This window comes from Pollicipes pollicipes, unplaced genomic scaffold (assembly GCF_011947565.3).
Source record: "Pollicipes pollicipes isolate AB1234 unplaced genomic scaffold, Ppol_2.1 Scaffold_6052;HRSCAF=7182_pilon_pilon_pilon, whole genome shotgun sequence".
Classification (NCBI taxonomy): Eukaryota; Metazoa; Arthropoda; class Thecostraca; order Pollicipedomorpha; family Pollicipedidae; genus Pollicipes; species Pollicipes pollicipes.
The window spans coordinates 7,713,914-7,740,772 of record NW_023596805.1 but is presented as its reverse complement, the minus strand read 5'-3'; the positions used below and the strand labels follow the sequence as shown (position 1 = coordinate 7,740,772).

At 49.6% G+C, this 26,859-nt stretch overlaps 1 protein-coding gene and 1 non-coding gene across 2 annotated transcripts in view; one reads left to right on the top strand and one right to left on the bottom strand.

The window, feature by feature from the left end:
• Positions 1–310: 310 nt before the first annotated feature.
• TRNAK-CUU (transfer RNA lysine (anticodon CUU)) lies at positions 311–383 on the bottom strand. Its single transcript has one exon. It is a non-coding gene; the product is annotated as a tRNA-Lys (tRNA).
• Positions 384–11,671: 11,288 nt separating this feature from the next.
• Positions 11,672–26,859, top strand: part of LOC119104749 (protocadherin Fat 4) — a 33,827-nt gene continuing 18,639 nt past the window's right edge. The window contains exons 1-3 of the mRNA XM_037228469.1: positions 11,672–12,053; positions 12,924–13,054; positions 14,017–14,172. Coding sequence (XP_037084364.1) covers positions 11,975–12,053; positions 12,924–13,054; positions 14,017–14,172 — 366 coding nt within the window. The 5' untranslated portion in view covers positions 11,672–11,974. The remainder of the gene's footprint in view (positions 12,054–12,923; positions 13,055–14,016; positions 14,173–26,859) is intronic.

Here is a 26,859-nt window from a genome sequence, read left to right as displayed (position 1 = left end):
TTGCCAGCCAGGGCTGCGAATGGAAATGCGAATAGGAAATAAACACACGCATCTCCCTTCATCACGCGGGAACGTCTGGCTGGCAACGCGGCATAAATTGCAAGAGCTCCCTACGCCAACGAAGACTGGAGGTGGGAATCGTGTTAAGTCGAACGGTGGGGCGAGCTACGTCTGGACACTTTTGGTGAAAGATCTTTTAGCTGACACTGAGGAAATGAAAGCAATGTTCAAAAAAGTGAATGGTGCAATTCGAAAGGTCTACGAGCTTGCTGGTAACGCTCACACCGGAATAACCCTAAAATGAAAACTTCGCCCAACGTGGGGCTCGAACCCACGACCCTGGGATTAAGAGTCCCATGCTCTACCGACTGAGCTAGCCGGGCAACGGACATGGCGTTCCAAATGTTAAATGCTCGTAATGCATTAACATGCTGGGTGGTGTTCTGTTTATAGCGATGTTCAATCTTTTTCTAGATGTGTCTGAAGCATTTCATGATATGCGTTCGATATTGCTTCATGGAATCTCGTTCCGAAAGCACAAGATTTATACTTTGCAAGTTAAGACTGGCTTGAGTGTTGAAAGGTTTGCGACCTTTACAGGTTCAGGTATAAATTTGTGGCCTCACAGCTATTCCCAGTTCAGTAAAAACGTGCTTATTGGTTAAGCTATCAACTCTTGCTCACTGCAATCGACTTGCTAAGTCATGTTCCCTGTGCAAGACGAAATGAAAACGCTGGCTTAGTGATTCACTGCCCGGCATCGCTGCCCGCCGCCATTCGCTGGGAGTTGTGGCGTGCTCCTGTAATCCGGCGACTCGGAGGCATGGATTTGTGGATCTCTTGAGGACGGGAGTCCTGCCCTGCGGCGCTCTGTGTCGATCGGGTGTCCGCACTAAGCCTGGCATCAATATGGGGCCCCCGGAGAAGTCCGGGGTCGCCAGGTTGTCTAAGGAGGTGCGTACTGGGCCCAGGCGGGGCGACCGAGCAGCCAAAAGTACCCGTGTCGGGCAGTAGTGGGATCGCGCCTGAGAACAGGCGTCGTTGGGCACCCGTCCAATACAGGGAGACCAAATTCCTTTTCAAGTTTTTTTCTTCCTTGAGTTGGTTGAGCGGTAAGAGATTTTTGCCATAACCATTACAACCTGTCTCGTATTTGAAGACGTCATGAGTCTGAAATGATTTATTTTATGTATGGTGTACACACGGTCGTAGCTCGCGGTTTCCATAGTTTTGAGTCATGCACTGTGGCCTAACGCGACATGTTAGAGGCAACAGGACGAACGCCGATGGCTGCTGTTTGCTGGCAACGGATAACGAGTGTAGGCATCATATTGAACTACGGCTGTCCATATTGCGTTCAAGGGCACAAATCGTTGAAGGTCGCTGATCCAGTTCGTCAAAAAGTTGATCACAAAAATCAACCAAGCTGTCCTCTTATCCCTCCTGCTTGGAATCTCAACAAAAACGCGCCGTGTAACAGCGCTGTGCCTACACTCTCCATTTGCACTTGAGAGCAGAGTTATCGTTTCTGGTACTCCTTCCAATGTATATAACGGGCCCGGAATGTTGGTTTTGAGTACCGATATCCTTTGCTAGAGTGCCGCAGAACTTGCAGGAAATGCGAACCATTGCAGAAAAGTCTAACTTGTTTTGAAATCATTTCAAGACAATAATGGGTCGTGCCGCTGAACAAGAAGACTATCTGATGAACAAGAAATGGGGAAGAATGAAATTTGCTGTTCACCAAATTGAAGTGGACTAATTCCTGATGATCATTAGAATGCTAGATATGAAACAGAACAACCTGTTACACGTTTCAGGTTTCCGCCTTGCCAGTTTTCATTTCTGGAACCCCCAACACTTCTCAAATTAGTAATATTTTCAGCGACGTATTTTTCATCCTAGGCAACCTCATTCATAATAAATTTCTACCCCCAAAAATATTGACCTATGACACCAGAACACAACGCCTGGGCAATAAAAGATCGCATGTCATGAGCTAACAGACAATGGGCGAACACATACGAGATGACGATGGCGCAGAGGATGGACACTAGTAGGGGGGGGGGGGGAGGGCACTAGATGTCACCATGAAACATGTGAGTTGCGTCTGGCTGCGGTCGGACGAATCGGAAATGACGGCCTTTGGCCCGGCCACATCTTGGCAAGTGCGCGGCATTTTCAAAGCTAGATTTTCGGTGAGATGTTATTCGTCGGTTGTTTTAAGACTGCCATCGAAGAGAGATGCTCTAAAAGCCTCCTTTCCCGGCTCGGAGATGCTTATTTTGGGTTTGATGTACATGACATGTTTTCTCCCCCTGGAGCCTGGAGGAGAACATGACCAAGAATACACAAGTGGCATGTTATCTGGCAGATGGCGCTGCACGCCGTGCACCTAAGCGCTACACCCGTCTGCCATTAGCGATGTTCTATGCCTTGGCCCTATTTTAAGATATCATTAGGCTTTTGCATTGTTCGGCGGCCGGTTAGGCCGTCGGTCCTTCGCCTCTCTTCATTTGCACAAACCGCCATCCTTTCGTAGAACATCTGTGACAACTGCACCATCCGCCATGCAAATTATGGTGGAGCTTCCATGATCAGTAAAGGCACGTGCGACGGCGTGTAACAGATACACCAGGTTACGTGATTCACCGCCCGGCATCGCTATCCCCCACTGCTCGCTGGGAGCTGTGGCGTGCTCCTGTAATCCGGCGACTCGGAGGCATGGATTTGTGGATCTCTTGAGGACGGGAGTCCTGCCCTACGGCGCTCTGTGTCGATCGGGTGTCCGCACTAAGTTTGGCATCAATATGGGGCCCCCCGGAGAAGTCCGGGGTCGCCAGGTTGTCTAAGGAGGTGCGTACTGGGGCCAGGCGGGCGACCGAGCAGCCAAAAGTACCCGTGTCGGGCAGTAGTGGGATCGCGCCTGAGAACAGGTGTTGTTGGGCAGCCCGTCCAATACAGGGAGACCAAATTCTTTTCCGGTTTCTCGTGCTTGGAAATTGTCAGGCATGAGATCCAGCTCGTGAGTGTTTTAAGTTGCGTGGTAACTGATGATTTAATTGTCTCCTATTTGTCTTACCATATAGAGACGTCTGCACATACCAACGTCCTTAAGCATGTACCCCACTTTCATTGGCTTTATTACATGCGTAAATGAATTTGAATAAATGTTGTCTCCTGACACAAGGTACAACGGCAGTAATATTTAGATTGTTGAGATTTTTAGGGCCAAAACCTGACTTTTGAGCTCAGAGGAGAATGGGTATTCGAAAACTTTTTGGCAGGATCAGTCGGCTTGTTTAATGTAGATGACAATGTGATACTGCGTCTGGCAGGCAAGCTCTCCCAACTATACACGTTACGCAGAAATTGCAGATTTTCTATCCCGACCTTTGAAAATGATCTCCAGGCTTTATAAAGAATGTTCCGAAGTTGTAACGCAATCGATAAGTTTAGCGAATTTTCCATCGGTTAGACGTTTGAAGTGCGCATTACCTACAGGTATGACTGATGTGTACAATTGCTGAATATTCCATCATAATGTTGGATCATACGCATCTAAGCATTTCAACACCAAAAGGAAACAGACTTACATCTGGTAACCAACCATTTGGACTACTTCCCTCGCAATGCCGCCGAAATGGTGGCCGAGTCCGGTCCAGGCTGCTATTGAGGCCAGCGGCTCTTTGATTCGTCCTGGGATCGCTGCGTTTGCCGCATCATCCGGTTCCGAGCAGGACCGTGGCCAGTTTCGCCAACTCCCGTGGGGGCGGCCGCAGTCGAAGTCATGGATAGGAATATGTCGGCCAGTCCTCAGTACCTGTGATGGCTGTTGCTGTAAATGTTTTGTCGTTATACGACACGAACTGTTCGTCATCATCAGTGTCACCAGGTTAGCCCAATTGGGAGAACGAGCTGATTCTGGTTAGCTTGGTTTTATATTGTTCTGCGAACATTAACGGGTATATATACAACACCGGTCAATGCACCGCGTAGTTAACATTTGGTTCCCATATTAGAAATCACGCTTCTAAGAATCGTCCCCATTGGTGAGTTCATAACTGGCCAGCAAGGCAGACTGGCATGGAAAATCCGCCTCTCGGCGGTGCACGGCACGTCAAAATATCGGCCAAAATTTTCATTGATTTGTAAAGTGTCAACTGGGCCGTCGCCCCAAGATCTCCTAAGCAAATTTGGTACAGGCAAAATTCGAATCCCACGCTAATGCTGTAAAACATACAGTCAAAGTTTAAGGAAAGCAGGTGAACATGGAAATTAAAGAGCATGCTATCAATGATTGAGAGTATCTCACGAGAGAAATCTTCGTTCGGTTGGATATCTAGTTCTCTAGGGCAGTCTGCAAGCGTATATGAGAGCAGCCATAAAAATGCATTATGTAGCTCATACCAGTCTCCAATCTTCATGGAACTCGCGCCATTTACAACGTTAAATAGGAAGGCAAGACCCACTGGGCCCGTCCGGACTGCACCGGAATCGTGAAGGTCCTAAACAGCTGATTGAGAAAGGAAGGCCTTCAGTTCCTGTTTTTTTTTTTGTTCTGTTTTTTTGTGTCCCTTTTCGGCACGAGTTCGGAGATATCATGGCAATTTATCGAGCTTCGATATGCCAGGAGGTACTGGTTAAACGTAACGTTACAGTGCAAACTTTAGTTTTACTCAGAGCATTTGATGTTTCAAGCTAGGCGTGTGATCATGAATGATCCCAAGTCCAACTTGAAGCGTGGAATGCTGTCCACAAAACCAATGCTTGCGCTATAGTGTCGCTTAACCATTACTTACCTCTTGGTGCATTAAAGATCGCTAAAACAGCAAAAGATCTCTGAACTTATAAGGTCCTAAGTGGGCCTAGTTAGACGGTCATTTTTCAAAAAATTTGGTTGCAAGGCAAGCGAGAAATGGCCTCGTTTATATCAGAAATAGCTCAGGGAGGGGCCATGGAATGCAGCCTGCGGCTCTCTTAGTTCCCGATATATCAGGGGGGGGGGGCAAATTGACCCCGATCCGAGCGAAGGGTATCCAGCCGGCCACCCGGGTGCGTGTTAAAGCATAGTATCCCATGATTTTGGCCTACATCCTTTTTCCAATACGAACTGTTTTGGTGTTAAAAAATCCTGCAGAAAAAAACGCAAGTTGTTAAGTGCATTTGCGAGCAACGTTAGCATATTGATAAGACAATATTTATAACCCCATTCCTCGTACAATAACCAGGAGAATGGGTGGATGGATGCATATATGTTTCGGCTGCATGCCTTTATCGAAACAGATATCAGCAGTACATTCAAAAGTTTCAAAATCAGTTTGAGTTGATCGCTGACATTCGTTTTGATACAGGCCTGTATCCGCAATGTAGATATATTCATCTGTCCACTCTCCTGGTTATTTTCCGAGGAATAATGCTATCAATGCTGTCTTATGCAATTAAAAACCTTTCAATACCTTACTGCGGGCACGCATTCCGAAATGCCGTGTCTGGCTAAAGGAGGCAAAAATCAACACTCTTCTGCTGTATGTTTAGCGGCCGTAGCCCTGGCTCTGGCCAATAGGCGTCAGTTGGCAGGTTCACATCCAACGCATCGTTGACTTGTCCGGCGTCGTTGCTGAGAAATACAGAGCAGCACCCCAGCAACGCATGCTGCATGAACTCAGCATGTTAGCAGCTCACCAGCTGCAGGGAACACTGGAAGCTGAAGGAGGGCTGCAGGGAACATTGGAAGCTTAACGATACTTTGAAAGCGTAGGCTTAGCGAGTGTTGGCAAGCCATTGCGGCGCCAGACTGTTCTGCTAGCATGTCCGTAAAACAGAAACAATTCGGTGTCATTGGAAAAGCGTTGCTATGGACTCACAACGGCTAACCATACTGAGTGCAAGACGCGAGGCGTCTAGATTCAAGTCGCTGCTGCTGACTCTTAGTTATTTAAACGGGCTGGCGGCCGCATAAGCTCCGACTTGATTATTTAGATGAACCTTTGCAGCTGCTCAGAACCGTGGTGTGGACCGTTGCGCGTGACTTAACAGCCGTGCGCGACCCTGCGTCCCTTTGGCGGGCAAACGGATCAGTCGAGGATTCCTAACGCCGCCTACTCCCACCTCCCCCTCCCCTCCTCTGCATGGCCATCGTAAGGTCACAGTGGACACGCAAAAAGACGGGACAGGGCTGTCAGTGAGAAAGGTGTCCACCTACATCAATGGCTTCACCGTACGGCCGCTATACGTAATGAAAACGAAAAAAGTTTCGGGAGGCACCAACACGAAGTGTGTGATCTTCATGAAAGACGCGAGTGGCTTTTACAGCAGGCACCGATAACGAGGCTGGGTGAAATGAATAGGAACCACGCAAAACGGGGCACGCAAGGCTTGAAACGACGCCATCTGTCACTTTGGTTTTGCACTTCTTATTTTTCTCCCTAAAACTTTATAGGATATCGGCTGAACTATCATAAGGTTAGTTTAAGTGAAAGTAAGTGGAAGCTTGCCATTGTTTCCCGCCATTACCCGCGCGCCCGGCCCTGTCACCGTTCACCGGTCACTCTCGCCAACAAAAAGCCCCTGTTCCACGCCTTGCCCTCCCCTGCCCCCACATCCGGCGGCCGTCAACCCCTCCGCCCCCCCCCCCCCCCCACCTCCGTGACGACCGCTTCCTCCGCCACTGGCGGGGGCACCTCCAGCTGCAGCCCAGTGGCGCCATCTGCGCAAAAAACACGCACGAAATCCTCGGCGGCTGGAGCCCGACCAAAAACCGCGGGACTCGCGTGAACAACATCGAAACCCAAGAGTTGCCAAGTCCTGGAATATTCTGAAGTGAAAGCCTTTTGCCGACCGTGGAGACGATACAAACCTACCGAAGCTTTGATGAGTCATAGAGGTCTGCATGCTCTTTGTAGGTGGCTTGAGGGGCACCAATTGGCCGTCTTGGCGTTGTAGCAGCCGTGGCGTTACGTTATACGAATTACACGCTGACGTCTAACATTATCTTGCATGGTATCAAGCTGTGTTTTTGTCCACCTGGAGCTATAATGAGCAACGTGGTTGTGTCTGTTGCCGTGTTTCAAGCCGATCAAATACAATAAACGAAATTATTCAAAAAGAAGCGCTATCATGCACGATGACATGGAAAGCATCCTTACAGTTTTTTCAACATAGTCTGGTTTTCAGATACATGAAATACCTTAAAGGGTACACGGTCACCCACAAACATATAAAATTGGCAGGTACACACATGCACTGAAAGTAGAGTTGTCTTTATGCTGCATCTCTGTTTTTTTTTCTTGACAGCTGTCTCCCCTTTACACCACAATATCTATATTAGGTTGTAACCATAACATGGACACTACATAACTCTGGTACAAATGCCAGCGCAGCCTATCAGCACCGTGACGAACCATTCATGGTAGAGTCTTAGTCATCACAGTGTAATCCTTTCCTTTTTCTGTGGCTCTTGTATCTCACAAAATGCTACCAGTTTATTTGGATTTCCCTCCACAATCAACGTGAACGATACCGCTTTTATGACAACGACATACGCAAAGCTCCAAGACGTGTATGGAGGAGCTGGGTTCGATGACTTGTTGCTGAATACAAATCACATGCTCTTCTTCTATAGTACTTTATGTCTCTAGCAATTTCATATATTTTTGGTGATTTTGATAAGGCATTGATGGATAGAGACAATCGTTGTTTGCAGTTATTATGCGAGGAGGATTTGACCCATAGGTAAGAGCCTCTCCAGGCGATGGAGAGCTCCAACCTCGGCAATCGCAGTGGCACGCATCGGAAGGCAAGCTTAACATGGCCTGCCCTCTTTTATATGTTGTGACGTGTCTCTTCTAGGACCTGCACTGTCGTTATAGTTTCCTCTAGCGGCTCGAACATTTTCCTCCGGTTTGTACAAATCTCAATTTGGAAAATCTTTGAGAACTTCAAACAATGCAGGTGTCCTGAGATTCAAGGCCACCCATCGCTCTACACATGCCTCGGTGGCTCCCGCGGGCCTGATCCCCCCCCCCCCCCCCCACTTGGCCGCCAGCTGACCGCAGCGTCGCTGCCAGCGGAGCGCATCTCCCCTACCGGCGAAAAACTCCCCCTTCCCCCTACCACGGGCCTCGCGAGCTGAGATGTCGACGGACTCCAGACCGTCAACACCCCGCCCGCCGTCGGCGCGTCGGCTCGAGTGACGTCACAGCCGCCGCCGCCGGGTGCGTGACGTCACAGCGGAAGTCCATGGCGGTGTGACGGCTGTAATTAGTTCGTTACATGCGCCCGTCTTAGGCCAGTGCCTCGCTTTTCAGGCGCCAGACAGTGATGGGAACTTTCTCCACTGCGTGCCTCTGAAAAATGGGAGGGATTGGCAATTTGGGTTTGAATGTCGGGAGGTTCAATTGGGTGCTGGATTTTTAATCTGGGCATTGCCCTTTGCATGCATGCATGACATCGGCAATGGAAGTTACGCCACCTACCATGCAAGCTCGTAGGCGCGGAAGGTCTGGAGTTCTTCACAGATCGGAAGAATCCTTAGATGGCCGGGCAATCCACGGGTTCGTTTAGGCCTGCTCAGAAAACTCTCAAAAACAAAGAAAAGTGGAGAGAACTTATGCGCACAGCGGTACTGGGGCTGGCTGGGGTCCGTGGGGCGCGGCGTCTGTCATGCCCTGACCGGATTTGGGAATTCATGAACCCTAGGAATTCAAACGAATTGAATGAAAAGCACGTGCTACACCATGTGTGGGGCTGACGAAGCTACAAGTGCAATATTTCATGAACAGAACTTGTAACAGCAAAGGAAGTCTTTTGCTTGCACAGTACAACGAAGCACGTGTCGCACTCGAAACATTTAACATTGTTATGGTAGTTTTCTTTATCCTTAATAGGTGCGCTTGTGGAATGTGCACACGGTTGGGAGTTAAGCTGCCAGCGAACAATATTTGTCATAATAAACGTATTGAAAGGTGAAATATCCTAAACATACTTGAAGTAAGCTGCAATGCGAAATCAGAACAACGAGGGAGTTATCTATAAAACTGCATAGTGTAAAGAATCGAACCGGAGTATATTCATGAATGCTTCAAAAGGCTAATTGCAGACGGAGTGGGTCCTGGACCCAGTAGACCGACCTGACGGGATGACTGGAACATCAACGAACCGGACATGTAATTTTGAACGACTTCTAGGTGGTCCTTGTCGCGATTCTTGTCCTGTCGTTCCGTTAATGCTGGAAAGCTCTGTCGAGCACTTTTCGAATGGATGGGACCGTGTGTAAGCTCAAGGAAATGAAAGCCAGATGGTTGGACCTCTAACCCGAAACATTCATATACATTCCAGCGCAGTGGCCATGCCGATGCACTTAAAGTAGTACACACATAGAACGCATTTCCAGATGCTTTATCTTACAATCTGACGCATTTCGCATTAAAAATTGAGGAATTGTGTCATCTCGATTCGGAAGGACCGGATTCCGTGCTTAAGTTGTTATTTCATCTGATAACAATTCGTCTAAAAACCTAGAAGCGTATTGAGATTGGGGATAAGGCGTGACTACAGGCTGCTGGGTGGGCGAATTAGAATCATGACAACCATCTAAACCTGGTGGTGACAACCGTGTGAGATCCAGACCACCAGCGTCACCATGAAGAACAAACTCACGAGAGATTCAAGATCGGAATGTACGAAAAAGTAGGAGCACAAAATATGTCAGTCAAAAGTAAGGTTCATATCGGTGTGCTCTTCTCTAAAAAAAGACGCTAAATGAAATGTCCTAGAACTTTCCCGGACGGATGCTTTCAGCCATGTTAGCGATGTCCGGTGAGCTACATTCGTATAAAAGGCATGCAGCAAAATTGTTGGCGTTTCCTTTAGCTTATTTAAGTCTTCCCCATGGTCTAAGGGAGAGAGATGTTGAACCCACAATCCAGCGGCACTGCCTACGAGTCCTTCAGCGGGTGTATTACTTGACCCGACTGAAATGGGAATAGCAGCTGGCAAATGGCCAACGAGGGTCAACCCAGTCCTGGGGCGGGCGTGCCGCAGCATTGTGCGGCACGTGAAACCCCCGCGGTCCGGTCTGGCGAAAGAGCGGAGGCAAAATTATTATACGTTAAACAGGACGGCTCGACTTGGTTGGTGGGTTAAGTGTACACGCAATAAGCTATGCTTAGCAGGTGTTTTGAACCCAGAGCCACGCGTGCAAACCATTCGGAATCATTTATCTTTTTTAAAATATGTATTTGTAACAGGCAAGGCGTGCAGTGCGCTGTCGCTAACGTGGCTGTCATGGATACGGGACTATGGTAAGCCATTCTTCCGCTGCAACACTGGGACATATTTTGGCAGCCGATCCGATCAGTCTTCGGTGATTATTGCGCAAGCTGCTAAAAAAGAACTCGAGCTCAGGATGCACAGCAAGACAAAAAAGAAAAGAAAATATTCTCCGCTATGGCCGTTATGATGCCAAAAAAGCGTGCTAAAGTACGCCTGTTTGTCGCCCAAGCTATTATAAATCACTCATTGTCCCGAGTCCAACACTTTCTGCCTCCTCCAGTCGATCAACATGATGACCATGATGATGATGATGTCGATGCTGTCCACAGATTAGGGCTAGTAGCCAACCATATTTGTATATCGTTTGTCAATCCCTGTGAACCATGAGCATGAAGTCTGTTTGTTAAAGAAAGCATGTCATGCTGATTATATTCTGTCTCCGACTCATATTTGCAAAACTATTAAGTCCACCGGAAGGTTATGTTGCATTAGAAACGAGGTGTTCATAAATGTCTTCCTGAGCAATGGGGTCATTTTTTCGGTGGACACATCTCTGACGTAGCATCGAGTATTCTTTCCTTTTAATGCATCTTGGGCACACCTGGCGATGCGATGCAGGCAATCCATGCATTGTCTGCCCGTACTATGGATAGAGCCCATGATTTAACGGGTGTACTTACCATTCGCTGACAAACATCCATGACAAACATGACAAACATCGAACCACCTCAACTTGGCAGCATGAGGTTTTCACGCCTGCCAAACTAACCAGACGTCGAATCCCTGTCATTTGTTTACCGGTGGCTGCACGAAGTAAGTGTCGGAATATCGCGGAGTATCTATATCCAGCCTATAGCGAAGTACGGTTTGTTTCCAATCGATAAGACAGTGGTAATAGCCTTAGTCCTCGGAGAAAAACCAGGTGAATGGAGATAGGAATGCGTCTATATTTTGACAACACTCTCCGTGGTTTCTCAGAGGAATAGGGCTATTACTGTTGTCTTATCTATCTGAATAATGTTCCTTGCAAGTGCACTTAACAGCTTACGTAATTCTGTTTTCAATCGGGTTGTTTTCCTGCACGCCTGATTTTTTACACAAATCTTGCGTTAGTAATGTGAAGTTTTAATGAGCCTTGATAGTCACGTTCGCTCTACTCTAAATAAATGGACTGAAACGCAGAAAACACTCCATCAACATAACAGCATCTGATACGTCCAGCGTTCTCTGATACGAATCCTATGAAGCGATTTAGTGGACAAAGTAACCACTACGTCACCCATCAATCCTTCGGCCCCGCCTCCTCTCTTCCTCCCTCCCGCACCTTACACCCACCGATCCCTTTCGTGGCGACTCCACGCCGATAAGACGCGTTCTCCTCCCCAGGGCGTGACGCGTGAGGCGTGAGACGAGGCGTGAGCAGCGGCGTGAGAGGGCCGCCACCGTCCGCTGCGCGCACTGCGCCGGCGACTCCGACGCCCGCCAGTCGGCAGGAAGCTAGCACCGGCGACTGCAGCGTACGTGCGGTAGTGGCGAAGGCACCGCCGCGGACGGCGCGCGGGCGACGGCGTGCGGCGATCGCATAGAGGAACAGCGGAGCGGGAAGTGAGGCGGTGTATGCCGACAGTGCAGAGGCGGCGGCGGTGGTGGGTGAAAACGACGGTGAATGGGAAGAGCGCAGACCGAAACTGACCTGTGAATGGGACTCCGTGGCGGCATCATGGCATTCGTGGCGGCGGGGATCGTATTGTTCGTCGCGGGATTCGACTGCGCGAACGGTAAGTGGAAGGGACTTTCGTTTTCGCTGCATTGATGCGGGGATTGATTGGGATTTAGGAGTGTCGCGGTAGCTCTCGCGATTGACATCGGGTGGAGTAAGTGTACAGCAATCGTTCTTACCACGCTTTTTGTACCCACTGGAAAGTTCGATGCCTCTGATTTGACAACAAAACTACCGGAAGACATGCGTGATGAAAGAAACACTTGAAGTTCTGAAATCCGTGACAGCTATAGGTGCTCATATACTAGGTATACCATACAACATCATTAGCGTATTATGTGAGGCGCCTTTTCAACTAACCGCAGATTTCCATGCTAGCAATGATTACTTATTGTCGACATTTTATCGTATCTTGTGTTAGATAGAACGATGAAACTTGATCAAAATCGAGTGGCCTTAGTAGGGGGACTTAATGATTTTAAACAAATGCTGTCTACACAACATCCAAAGGATCACATTCGAGTCCAGAAATATTGGAAAATAGAGTCCGTTCAAGGATATGAAAAGCCCCAACCACGTTCAATCCATGATCTACCATAAGTACTTCCGCAAAACAAACTGTCAACAAACGCCATAATGCGTTTGGTTCGTAATCTTAACATAAATGGTACTACTCATGAATAACTAAAGCTAAGGAGCTCTATCAGTAGTACAAATGTATGTCACTTTAGCCCCTGTCTGTTTAAGACCTCTCACATAAAAGCGGTCACGGAAGTAGCTCGGAGTGCGTGATGGACAAGCTGTAACATCAGCCACATTGCGCAGACACGTTAACACAGGATGAATCTCATCCAACGTCTGCAACATCCCCCTGAACCTCCCTTAATAACCCTGAAACAGCACCTCATCCCCCCCCCCCCGTCTTCAGCTTGTCGCCTAGGGACGCCGGGGGAGCCGTCCCGGTTCGAGCGAGTGCCGGAGAGTCTGGAGCCGGGAACCCACGTGCTCGTGTTCGAGGTGGACGGAGCCGACCGGCTGACACTGCGACCCATCTCCAAGGTGAGGGACTGGGGCTGACAGCTGAGCACGGTGAGGGACCAGAGCTGGCATCCGAGCAAGGTGAGGGACCGGGGCTGACAATCAGGCACGGTGAGGGACCGGCGCTGGCGGCCGAGCACGGTAAGGGATCGGAGCTGGCAGCCGAGCACGGTGAGGGATCGGAGCTGGCAACCGACCACGGTGAATATATATATATATATATATATATATATATATATATATATATATATGTGTGTGTGTGTGTGTGTGTGTGTGTGTGTAGCAAATCGACACATCTCTCTCTACCTGTTTTAGCTTCTTCTCTCCCTTGCATACATTCTGTCATGTTATTGCGCTCATCCTGTACCGCCTATAGCACTGTGTCCACATTTTTCACCTCGCACCCCCGATTCTCGCTCTCTCCGCTTTGCGGATCGCTACCATCACGCGCATTCCGCCCATCATCCAGTGTCGGCTGTCGCAACGCGCCCGTTGCGTTTTTGGCGAAGCGGCGACTCGGGTGGAGTTACGTTTTTTTGTCATCGCAATGAGGCAATCAACGCCACATTCATCTTCCGTGATGGCATAAGCCCCTCGGAAGGGACAGAAGAAGCCGTCTTAACGCGCCATGCTAAATTGATATCTCACATGCAATAAAGCTGCCCGGTGAAAAGATTTTAATATACTTTCGTGTGTGACCGTGCAGTTGCGATGCTATATAAACGCAGTTCAAGGCTCTGAGTTCCCAGAAGATAGCGCAAATAATCCGCGCCGGAACAGACTATATGCCGCTCTACTTGGAACACCGCTGTTCTGCTGTCAAATACCATTGTCATTCTGTTTTAAGTGTCTCAGCTATTCAGCTAAGCCCTTGACTGGCGTTCCGTGATTTCCTCCGTGACTCATGTCAGTTCAGCGTCCTCTAATCTTTCATCAATGCTGACACGAACACTTCATCTGCTGACTGACGCTCACAATCTCAGGACGAAGACTTCACCGAGTTTTTCCGACCGGCCATGATCACCAACGACACGGGTGGCGTGGTGGTGGCTCAGCCTCTGACGTCATTGGTTCAACGCCGTGAGCCCGTGTCGGTCGTCAAGTTCCGCGTGCTCTGCGAAAGCCCGTCGCCCTTCACAGTGAGTACTCACGTGCTGAAGGCGGATAAAGAGACACGCCTGGAGAGTGTAGTTTGTCATCGCACTTTGGCGATATCATGTTTTTGAGATGGAGGAGAGGCAGAAATCTGGGTTGGATGGGGAAAAATTGAAACCTAGAGGGCAATGGCCGACCCGAAAATGAGACTTTGAAGGAAAAACATGAGCAGCGTGCCATTTCTTGACATAGTCGTTGGGGAAGGACAAGATGACACTTTGTGACAATTGGAGAAGGTATGGCCCGTCGGCACCCAGTGGTCATACCCATGTCCCGTCACAACCCCAGTAGTTATACCCATGAATTTCATCAGCAGCCCATGTCCCGTCAGCACCCCAGTGGTTATACCCATGAATTTCATCAGCACCCAGTGGTCATACCCATGTCCCGTCACTACCCCAGTGGTCATACCCATGGATTTCATCAGCACCCAGTGGTCATACCCATGTCCCGTCACTACCCCAGTGGTTATGCCCATGGATTTCATCAGCACCCAGTGGTCATACCCATGTTCCGTCACTACCCCAGTGGTCATACCCATGGATTTCATCAGCACCCAGTGGTGATACCCATGTCCCGTCACTACCCCCAGTAGTTATACCCATGGATTTCACCAGGACCCAGTGGTCATACCCACGTTCCGTCAGAACCCCAGTGCTTATACCTATGTTCCGTCAGCATCCCAGTGGTTATGCCGATGGATTTTGTCACTTGTGTGTATGGCACTCATCTGCTGTTGTCGAAACTTCCCGACAGACCTGCTTTGTTGCCTTCGTCGTCAGGTACTCTGCTGTACTCTACTGAACTATGGTAATGTGTGGCGTTTTACCAAGGCAAAACACAGCAAGCGTGTCCCACCGCATTATGACAACAATGTCAGATGTAAGGGATTTCTTGCGGCAAATTAAAGTCGTGCTCCATTGCCCATGTCAAAATAGATTGTAGGAAGGCTTTGCAATATCGTTTTGTTTGCAAAGCTCCCACTGATTTCGACCCGGTTACTTGGGGGCAAACATGTGCCGTTTTGTCCTAAGATTTGCACCTTTGCGTATATAGCTGAGCTTATATCTTTTGATACATGCATCTGATTATGTATAACCGCCCATCACGTCGGTCATCTCATCACGGAAAGGACATGGGACGTCCTTCTCGTTTCCCGTCCCCTCAGAACGTGGGGACGGGGATCCAAAGCCGTTTTTGGGATCATGGTGTATAGGACACACCAAAGACCCGATGTTAGCTCGTGCGGTCTCAACGATCCAGATGCCTTCAGCCCTAGGGTCTCCCTTCCCCTTTCCTAGGGTCCCTTCAGCCCTTCAGCCCTAGGGTCTCCCTTACCCTTTCCTAGGGTCCCTTCAGCCCTTCAGCCCTAGAGTCTCCCTTCCCCTTTCCTAGGGTCCCTTCAGCCCTTCAGCCCTAGGGTCTCCCTTCCCCTTTCCTAGGGTCCCTTCAGCCCTTCAGCCTAGGGTCTCCTAGTACTGCACATAGGAACCGCCAGTCCTGCATGTAGGGACCGCCAGTTCCGCGTATAACGATGTAAAGTACTTTACTTAGATCATTTAGATCATTCAACGACGCTAAGTGATATCTCGAGCATTTAACGGTAACCCAGTCAAGTGGCATAACCGGTGGTGCATTCACATCCAGAGTCTAGAGATATATGAGAGCCTGCTGATGACATGCCTGCATTTATCGCATCGTTTTATGTGGGAAATTCTAGCAAACACTGCTTATTACCTAGCGTTCCAAGGCGATACGCCGTGGGAAAGCCCATTGAATTAGAAATCCGAAGAACGAGACCTTGGTAAAACGCCGTTGATATGATGGTTAGCAAGTGCATGTTAGGCCATGGTTGCTTAATTTAACTGCATTGTAGTCACGCCCCAAGTATGGAACATGTAAGAGTAGGAGAAAGGTTTCACTAATTGCATTGAGAAGGGCCTGAACGAGAGGGAAATCACCGAAGGTTTGCCTTCCCATGCTTACAAGATTTCCATGAGCTCCGCCGTGATATCACAGATTGTTAGGCGGCCTGCAAAACTGAAGGAAGGGCTGGCCAAAGACTTGAGCGCAGCTCATGGCTGTGAATGATGCTTCACATGTTCACTGAATAATGATAACTAATAACTAAAAACAGGTACCTAAATTAATAGTGTTGAAAACAATTTTTGAATACCTAAGACATGTGCAGCGATGTTGGGTGGAGAACAGAATCAGGCAACCTCTCCATTCTACTTCTCTTTTCACGCCGATTGTCTTTTACAGCCGCCACCTCTAAGTGCTTTTACAGTCGCCACCCCCAGGCTGGGGAGGTCACCACAAGTTTGCCAGGCCAGTTACCGTGACCCTGGCACTACCAAGAGCCACGTGTGCCGCTTTCCGCCTATTAAGAACCAACACACAATGCCTCCCACCTCGACACAGCCGCTGCATCTAACGCTTCAGTATCACTCCGACATCACGGCCTTCACCACATCCTCCCCGGGGTCAACACGACTGTCCGAAGGCCGCAGGGCCTCTCTAATGATCGACTGACGTGTCCACTGTCTCTCAACTCTTCGCGGTCGCGATAAGGTTTGGATTGCTTCGGCGATTGCGCCGCGGGGATTGCAAACCCCGGTGGTCGCGCGCCCACGCCGATCATCGCAGTCACGTGACCTGGCTCCGATTGGTCCCGAGTGGCACGTGACCATGCGTTTCGCCTCGGGGTGAAAGTGTCCTTGAGCTGATAGCCCCAGGTCCGCATCCACATGCGCTGGTCAGGACTTGAAGTCTCGTGACGTTGTTTGGTCAGGTCCTTGAAGAAGAGTGACCAGTTGGCTACGGTTTTTGCTCTGCTGTGCGTACAAACGCCAGGTGGGCCTTGCATTTATGATGTTATGCATCACATTAATCCACGCCTGCGTTACCCCGCGGCTGTTTGTAACTGGTTGTAACCAGTTAAGGAAGAATGAGTGGGGACTGCTTACACTGAGGTGTGCGCTAGTTGAGGTGTCACACTAGTCGTACAGGTGAAGCGTGTGTCCTGTTTTGAGCTGCCATGAGGCTTTTGGTTATTGTTCTGCGCATAATTATAGTTGTAAGCCAGACAATAATGGTCAAATTTAGCCAGACAAAGAAGCAACACCATAAAGCGAGAAGCGCGGATCCTTTGACGGACCCTTTGACAGATCCTTTGACAGACGGAGAAACGATATTTTTGCTCGTCAACGATATTATCTCCTTGAGTGCAACCTGAAAGGCACGTACGATTTTTCCAGAGTAAAGAGGTAGCTGCATTCTTCTCACAATCATTGGCACACCTGCTCGGTTACATTGCCCCTGCTGTTAGGTTATTGTTGCATATAATCAATGCCGCTTGTGTCTTAAAATCATATTTGTCGCCATGTGCGACATGAAGACGCTGAAACGAAAAAGGAAAACATAGATAAGACAACTGTAATGGCCTTATTTCTCAGGGAAAAAACCAGGAGAATGAAGATTTATTCCATTGATATTTTGGCAACATGCCTTTATCCAATAGCAGAAGTGAATTCGTTTCACTTCTGCTATTCGTTTAAATAAACGCATGTTGCCGAAATATCAACGGATCCATATCACCATTCTCCTGTTTTTCTCCAAAGGCTATTATTACTGTCTTATTCACGTGAATAATGGTCCTCACAAATGCACTTAACAACTAACAAAAAGAAAAGCTGCCGACAGTTCCAATCTGAGAACTTAACACCGCGCCATGGCATGGTCGTCTTTGAAGCCGTTCGAACTTCATAAATCATGTTTTCTTTTCATCACAAATGTGTCCGAACAGGGCTTCAGATGGGTTTCTCATGCGCTGTCTCATCCTTATCGGTACCCTAATATCATAAAGCGCGCACACGTGCCAGCTCCGTTGCTACGCGACGCATTCAGATCTGACATGGAGCATATCCGTGGCAGCTCACGCTTCACAATGCATTGCCGCATTTCACCTAACAGTCTTACCTTGTCACCTTAGCTGTGCGCTGTGCCAGTGCCTGGCGTCTATGCCACAGGGGTACACTTGAGGCACGTAGCCAAAGATGTCCTCGGGGAAGGGGGCAAATGCCAACTTTTGTCAAACTTCATAACACTTGGACCAAATATCTGCGCAATCCCACAGCGCATGATCGCACTGCGTGTGAATAATAAATCGCATCCCATCTACGAACGGGGAGGGAGAGGGCACGACCCCTTGACCAGCCCTTGGCTACGTCCCTGACATATTTCCAGACAGGTTGGTGGATGCAGCCCCCATTCTGTGTCCAGTTCCCTCAGCCTCCCCAAACCCTGCGGCTAACTCTCTCGGCTTTGAATTTGAACCGAGGAAGGTCCGTGGGAGTTCAAGTGTTGGGGACTCAGTTTGGATCCGCTGGTGCAAATCCGCGCCTGTGATCAGCGCAGATCCCACCTGGCATCTGGTCTGTGATCAGCGCAGTTCCCACCTGGCATCTGGTCTGTGATCAGGGCAGTTCCCACCTGACATCTGCGTCTGTGATCAGGGCAGTTCCCACCTGACATCTGCGTCTGTGATCAGGGCAGTTCCCACCTGGCATCTGCGTCTGTGATCAGGGCAGTTCCCACCTGACATCTGCGTCTGTGATCAGGGCAGTTCCCACCTGACATCTGCGTCTGCGATCAGGGCAGTTCCCACCTGGCATCTCCGTCTGTGATCAGGGCAGTTCCCACCTGACATCTGCGTCTGTGATCAGGGCAGTTTCCCACCTGGCATCTCCGTCTGTGATCAGGGCAGTCTCACCTGGCATCTCCGTCTGTGATCAGGGCAGTTCCCACCTGCATCTCCGTCTGTGATCAGGGCAGTTCCCACCTGGCATCTCCGTCTGTGATCAGGGCAGTTCCCACCTGACATCTGCGTCTGTGATCAGGGCAGTTCCCACCTGGCATCTCCGTCTGTGATCAGCGCAGTTCCCACCTGACATCTGGCGTCTGTGATCAGGGCAGTTCCCACCTGACATCTGCGTCTGTGATCAGGGCAGTTCCCACCTGGCATCTCCGTCTGTGATCAGGGCAGTTCCCACCTGACATCTGCGTCTGTGATCAGGGCAGTTCCCACCTGGCATCTCCGTCTGTGATCAGCGCAGTTCCCACCTGACATCTGCGTCTGTGATCAGGGCAGTTCCCACCTGACATCTGCGTCTGTGATCAGGGCAGTTCCCACCTGACATCTGGTCTGTGATCAGGGCAGTTCCCACCTGACATCTGCGTCTGTGATCAGCACTGCCCTCAGCTGGCATGACTTGCGCCTACATCACACTTCATTCGTCGGAAATGTTCCGTACATTTCAAAGCACGCAACTCTTCATGCGCTGGCATGGCTGTAAGAACACAGGGACCGGTGCGAAATCTGTGGGGTCAAGGGACATACCACATCGCCTTTCATGAAAGATAACGTCAAACGTATATTACATCGACGTATACGGTATGTTAACATCATTCGCACATTGTTAGCCTTTTTGTACCGTTTCCCAGGAATAGGTACCCAGGGGTGCCTACATCAATTATACAATACTCTATTGTATAACAATGCTCTATTATATAATATATAATAATACTCTAAATATATAATATATAATAATAATACTCTATCTATATAACAATACTCTATTACAGCAACACATTAAACCATTAATATACGTCGACCGCATATTGACGCATAGAGGCGATTAAGTCGAGAAACGCTCGCCCCAAATATTCCGCTGTTTTTACGCCGCTCCGCACTGGACACAGATTCACCAGCACGCTGGCAGGCCGAGCGTGACAACCGGTGCGAGCTCTCGGACCAGACCCCGATCCCGTCTGCGGGCGGCCGGCGGTCGTCACGCGTCACGCGTCGCGTCACGCGGCCGCCGTCACGCCCGGCTCGCGCTGCACGGCGCGTGCATCGGGAGCATTGACTCGGCGGAGTGCAGGCCGCCCGCCCGGGGTGAGGGCTTCAGTGGAGACGGGCAGAGGCCGCAGCGGGGTTGAGGAGAGACTGCAACGAGATCGAGTGGAGGCCGCAGCGGGGCTGGGTAGAGGCCGCAGCGGGCCAGGTAGAGGCTACAGTGGGGACGAGTAGAGGCTACAGCGGGGCGGAGTAGAGGCTGCAGCGGGGGCCGAGTAGAGGCCGCAGCGGGCCGAGTAGAGGTTGCAACGAGACCGAGTAGAGGCTGCAGCGGGGCTGAGTAGAGACCGCAGCGGGGGCCAAGTAGAGGTTGCAGCGGGGCCAAGTAGAGGCCGCAGCGAGCCGAGTAGAGGTGCAGCGGGGCTGAGTAGAGACCGCAGCGCGGGCCGAGTAGAGGCCGCAGCGAGGCCGAAGCTGTGGCGGGGCTGAGCGGAAGGGCAATAAGGCTGCTCAGCTTTCACTGACAGCTGCCGCATTGCTGCGGGAGCTGAGCATCTGCCGCTGTCACGTAGATGCAGCTGTCGAGCCGATGCAGCTGTCGGGCCGATGCAGCTGTCGAGCCGATGCAGCTGTCGGGCCGATGCAGTTGTTACGCCGATGCAGCTGCCACGTCAATGCAGCTGCCGGGCCGATGTAGCTATCGGGGCGATGCAGCTATCTGGGCGATGCAGATATCAGGCCGATGCAGCTACCGGGTCGGTACAGTCGTCTGCCGATGCAGCTGTCGGGACGGGAGCCCCGGCAGGGGCATCTGTAGCGTCAGCTGGCTTTCGAGGCCCCCGTCTGTGATTAGCACCGATGGTGACCGATCGCTGGGTGATGAGGGGGCGGTTTCCTTTGATCGCTGGGGACTTGCCACACGCTGTCCCGCTGAGGACTGAGAGCAGGGGCGGAGCCAGAATCTTCCTAAGGGAGAGGGGGGGGGGGGGTCAGGCGGTGGAGCTTGGTGAGAACATATCACACCGATTTTAACTCTTTGTCACGAGACATCTATGGTGAAAAATGTAGGCCTAAGGGAGGGGCGGCCCCCATGACCCCCTTTGGCTGTGCCTCTGGCTGAGGTTCCACCCCTACGCCGGAAGTTTTCAGGGTGTCGCCACGATGTGAACAGGTCACGTGACATCCCGCCGCATCCGGTGTGACGAATCGCTAATTACTCCCAAATAACTCTGCGAGTGAATTGCCAGTTTTTCTTCAGCGTAATACTTTTTCTGTTGTTTTTTGTGCTTTCCCTATTATTTAAGTCCTAATTGTCGATGCCTCTACAATCACTGATTAAAAGCAAACGGGCAAAAACAAACAAAAAAGCAAACCAATATATCTATATATATATATATATATATATATATATATATATATTGTGTGTGTGTGTATGTGTGTGTTCTCAGCTTAGATGACACCAGCAGCGTCTTGAAACAGGTATCCAAGATATTCATTGATCGACCCTGCAAACTGCATTGTGTCTTCAAATCGAACGACAGGCTATGTCTTCAGTTATAGGACAAGCCTTTCACATTGCATAACAACACGAACCTCTTTTGATCCTTTCAGTTCAAAGCTTAGTTGATGAACCAATTGCCCATTGTCATTTCCTGCCACGTTGCGTGCGCCTTTTTGGCTTCACTGCGGGTCGGTCATACCAGAAAGCTCATTACAACATCAACCGAATTCATCGCATTCTTCTGAGATTCTTTACGTGGGAAGCAGACTAATCACTGTGACGGGAGACCCACAAATCGGCTGGCGATCTGGGTTCTGGACTCAGGGCATGTTCCCATTCCCTGCCCCCCCGCCCCCACACTCGTGGCCCGGTGTGGGCGTGTCCGTGGGGGGATGCGCTCCAACGCTCATCACGACCGGCCAGCGGTCACGTGACTCACGATCCCCACTTTCGCCGGCGAGAGAGGTGGTGTACGTCACCGATCGTGGTATGGTAGCGGGTCACCGATCATGGGGCGTGTGGTAGGGTACAGTGCCTGCCAGGTGAACCCCTGCCTGGCGCACGGGGGCTGACGGTCCTGTATGTTGCAATCCCCTCCACTAACGTTCGGTTGTAATGTTAAAAGGAGTGTTCCACATTTGTGTGAGGTTTTGAACTGAAATAGCCATCTTGCAGATGATCCGGTGCGGTTCACAGCCCTGCCTTTTTTAAGACCTAGGCCACTATAGCTTATGAGTTACATACCCGCGAAGATGGGGAGAGTATTTATAGGAAAGTGTTTTAAAAATCACCCTGACATTCATGACGTTATAATAACGTCACTCGAATCTGCCATTCCACGAGCCATGGGGCTGTCAAGGCCAAAACATATCATTGTCGGGGCGTTCCCATCTGGCGTTCGTGAGCACGAACTCCAGATATAACGGCCGCCAATTGGCTCTCAATCAATGTTAGGCAAGATATGATGGCGTAATCAAGGAATGAAGCATTAAGGGGCTTATTTACTAAACAGAGGAACTGTGCTGTCAAGACCACTTTTCTCTTTTCTTTTCTTTTTCTTTTCAGCCTGCCAAAAAAGTTACAAGGGAACTTATTTGCCCCTTTCTGAATTTTGGTTCAGTACCTTCAAACGCGACAGATTCCCGTCAAGTTTGATGACTAAGAAGAAGCCGCCGGTGAGGCGACAGGTCAGCTGTTCTTCACCGGTGCCTTCTCATTTGTACAGTAAGCTCAAGGCGGTTGGAGAGTTTTGCGGAATGCGGGTTAACAATGCAAAAGCGTCGGCATAAATTGAGATGCATGTCTGCGCATGAAATGCGTGATGTGTAAGATTCCGTTGGCTGTTATGCGGTGTGAAGAGAATATGCAATTTGTGGAGTAGATTACCATTTATATTTATTTCGAAATCGGCATGAGTATTCAAATTGTGCAGAACATCATTTCCAGCCCTGTCAGATAGATGCCTCAAAAAACAATGCTTGCACGTGATTCAAAAGTACGCACATGGAGCGTGCACGTGAACCTGGGACGTCTTTGAAACATGATATTTCAAGACCTCGTCGGTGGCCTTCAAGATGCAATGAGTAAAACACATACCCGTAAACACGCACCGCAACACCAGCCATCCGCGACATTTCGACTCCCATTTCACCCAAGAACCCATTTCATCCAAGAGCACCAGAATTGCTCTATCGCCGCTCTAGGATTCCTCGACACCTGATATATCACCCACGTAACTGCGCCCCGCGATTTCGTGCTTTGTTACGTGCGCTGGATCAATCTCCATCGCAGGCGAGAATGGCCCGGTCACAGCCCAATTTTATCGCAGACTTCCCACGTCCGCCGGGCGCAGGGGCGTGACCGAGACAGGTGGCATAATGCGAGGTCACTTCATCAGCTGATGTGCAATGCGCTGCGCATGTTTCCAGTTTACAACTAACCATCGCGATCAACCCTGAAAATGTCCACCTCACCAGCCTCTGTGAACGAGCTCCCTTGGAACGCCTCTGCCCCGACGTCGCGTCCGGTTCAGTTGCGCGCGTCTGCCCGCGGGCAGTTTGCCACGCGGGTGGTTTGCCGCGCGGGCGAACGGACCGGCGTGTCTGGTTGGGCGGCGCCTTAGAACGCGCGTGCCAGGGTCACAGGTCACCGCGCCGCGGCACGGACGGTCGGGCGCCACCGCCGACTTCCGTTATGCGGTCTCTGGCTGACGAAGTGGCGGAAACAGCTGCTTGAGGAGGAAGAGAGGATGATGAGAGGGTGGTGAGGATAGTGTGAGGATAGGTGTTTTCAGAGATGTTGGAAGAATGGGAGGTGTTTTTTGGAGATGTTGTGAGGATGTGAGGTGTTCTTTTGGGGATGTTGGAAGGTTGTTTGAATGCGCGCATGTCCATGAGCATTATCTGTAAACATTAAGCGTTTTTATAAGCAATATCAACGGTTTTTGATGTCCTTATTCAACCTGAACCTTCTGACTGCTGTTTATTGAAGGTCGGGCCATCATCAAAATAAGAGCTAATGGGGTCGGGTAATCAATCGGTATTGATTGGTGTTGGTGTCGGCATCAGTATCGGTATCTGGATATCGGTGTGTTGGTATCGGTATTGAATCTGTAGATTTTTGCGCGGGATCAGGTACTGGAAGCACGATACACATGTTGTGTGATTGAATTTCATTCGCATTGTATTTATATTTTATATCAACTGACACTCCACAAACATACGTGGCTATTATGTGTCAACAGTCTGAGAGATTAAGCAGCATGTAAAAGCAAAGAAAATTGATAAGGGATGAAAACACACAGAAATGCATGCACGCATAAACAGAGACAAACCTATTGCGCAAAAAAGAATCTGGCAGCGTGGTTAAAACTTTTCGATTTTAACTTGCGCCTTAAAACATGTTTGCATTTAACTGCCCAACGCAGCTGCCAGTGCCCGCTCTAAGCGCAGGTACTGTGAAATAATGCGCCAGCGATTTGTCTCAAACCCGACCACCATCTAATTCAGTGTAAATATCATTAATGCATATATATATATATATATATATATATATATATATATATATATATATATATATATATATATATAATATACATATATATATCGCTTAGAGCAGGGCACTGGCAGCTGCGTTGGGGCAGTTAAATGCAAACATGTTTTAAGCGTTTTTTTAGGTTTAATATACCACACACACATATCTATATATAATCTCTCTCTCTCTCCTCCCTCTCTCTCTCTCTCTCTCTCTCTCTCTCTCTCTCTCTCTCTCCTCCTCCTCTCTCTCTCTCATCCTCTCTCTCTCTCTCTCTCATCTTCTCTCCTCTCTCTCTCTCTCTCTCTCTCTCTCTCTCTCTCTATCTATATCTATGTCTATATCTATATCTATATCTATATCTATCCATATATATATATAATATATATATATAATATAATATATTATATTATAATTATGTATTCATGTGCGAAAATATGGCATAAGCCTACAACTCCAAACTCCATTTAAGTTTCAAGCGCCCCTGCCAGTTCTCCATCCGTCAGACGTCATCCGTCAATCGACAGTGCAAACACGACCCGCTCTCAGAAAGCGCAGCCACCAGCACACGCCGGCAACTCCCTGCCGCGACACCACCCGCAGACGGGCGCCTCCGTCTCCAGGGAGCCAATCGTGTCTCTGGGACGTGAGAGCGCTGCGGCGGGCGAGACCCACGCGTCAGCCACGCTTCCCACGTCCATCCTGCCCTTGAAAGTCACCCGGGCCTGCCGGACCCGTGCACGTTTTACCCGTGAGAAGGAACTCTGGAATAAGGGTCAGCCGGCGTCGTTTGGGGCAGGATTCGTTAACGGGCTGATGGTTCTGTTGGTAGACAATTGCCACGGAGTCACGTGTGGTGGTATGTTGACAGTATGGACGCCGGCCGTGGTCATGTGAATTTCGAATGGGTGACTTTATTTGCATCTGGAAGTGGGTTCACATGGTAGGAGAATTTACGCCACGGTAAACCTGCGAGAACGCACGAAAAGCTATTGCAGAGACCCGGTTATGAAGAAAACTCTACGTTGCACTCATGATCACTGGATACCATGAAAACATAAATTACATGAAAACATCATATTCATGGCTCAGAGAGGGGGGGGGGGGGGGGGGAGCGCGCGGCCAATGCGTTCCCCTTTTTCCCCACAACTAATTCAGGACCGTCGGCTAAATTATCTGAAGAAGCCTTTACCATATAATTATTGTAGCATGAAGATCATTTCCCCTTTTCTAAGTTATACCCCCTATTAATGCACAATCGATGACCCCATGGTATCATCCACCAGAAGCTGAGGCTAATTCCATGCAGCACCAGGGGTATGGATTAACTTGATTCCGTTCTATCTTTGCAAATCATCTCAAAGAAAAGGCATACAAATGGCATTAGCAGTTATAATTTCACTCTAGTCCCAAAGCCAAAGACCTAGAAGAAGGACTCATCATTTTCCCTATCACACCCAGCTGCATGAGCACAGCCCGTCCGCAAACATTGGACGCACGCCTCGCCGTGACGGAAAATCGGTGCGGCCCTACGACAGCCCCTGCGGCACTCCTTCGGTCCGCTGGTTTTGAACAGCGACAGCGGTTCCGGCGCGTGGCTGTCACGGGTCTCCCTCGGTGTCCGATGACTGGGGTCGGGAGACGTTAAAGACCTGCTGTGTTCTGCGACACCGGCGATGTGAGACTGGTCGGGGATTGTTTGTCGAAGGCCTTTTGTTGCCGCCGCTCTTTTCAGAGGGCAGGCGAATTTGGGTGCTTATGACATGCGCTGACACGGTAATTTAGCGATGAGAGACGCTGAAGACGTAAATGGTTTCCGTAGGCCACGCCCTCAAAGTGCGCTTCCATATTCGACGAATGTTTTGTGAGATAATAAGCAACGCCGTTCGTGGTCCTCATGCAGCCTCACGCCACCTGTAGTTCACTGAACCAGGGGTGTCATGCTCACGGCGCGTATAGTTACTGTCGGCTGATATCACGCAACGTTGCCTGCTCTTGAACTCGTTTCGTCATGCATAATACTAAGCACATGCTCTTTGTAATATTTGAAAGGTTTGAGCACACCGAAATAAAATATTTGGGAGCTTCATACGGGGAATAGGCGCCGCCTCTTCAAAGGCGCCGCCTCACAGTTCACATCATTCACATGACATCTGTAGCTGTTGCCAGTCGTTGTCAGGCGTCCCGTGCCACATAGTTTTGTCACGTCTTCACTGCTTTCGCTGTCATAATTTCAAAAAGCTCTGATTTCCTTAAAAGGCAAAGTTAAACACTGGC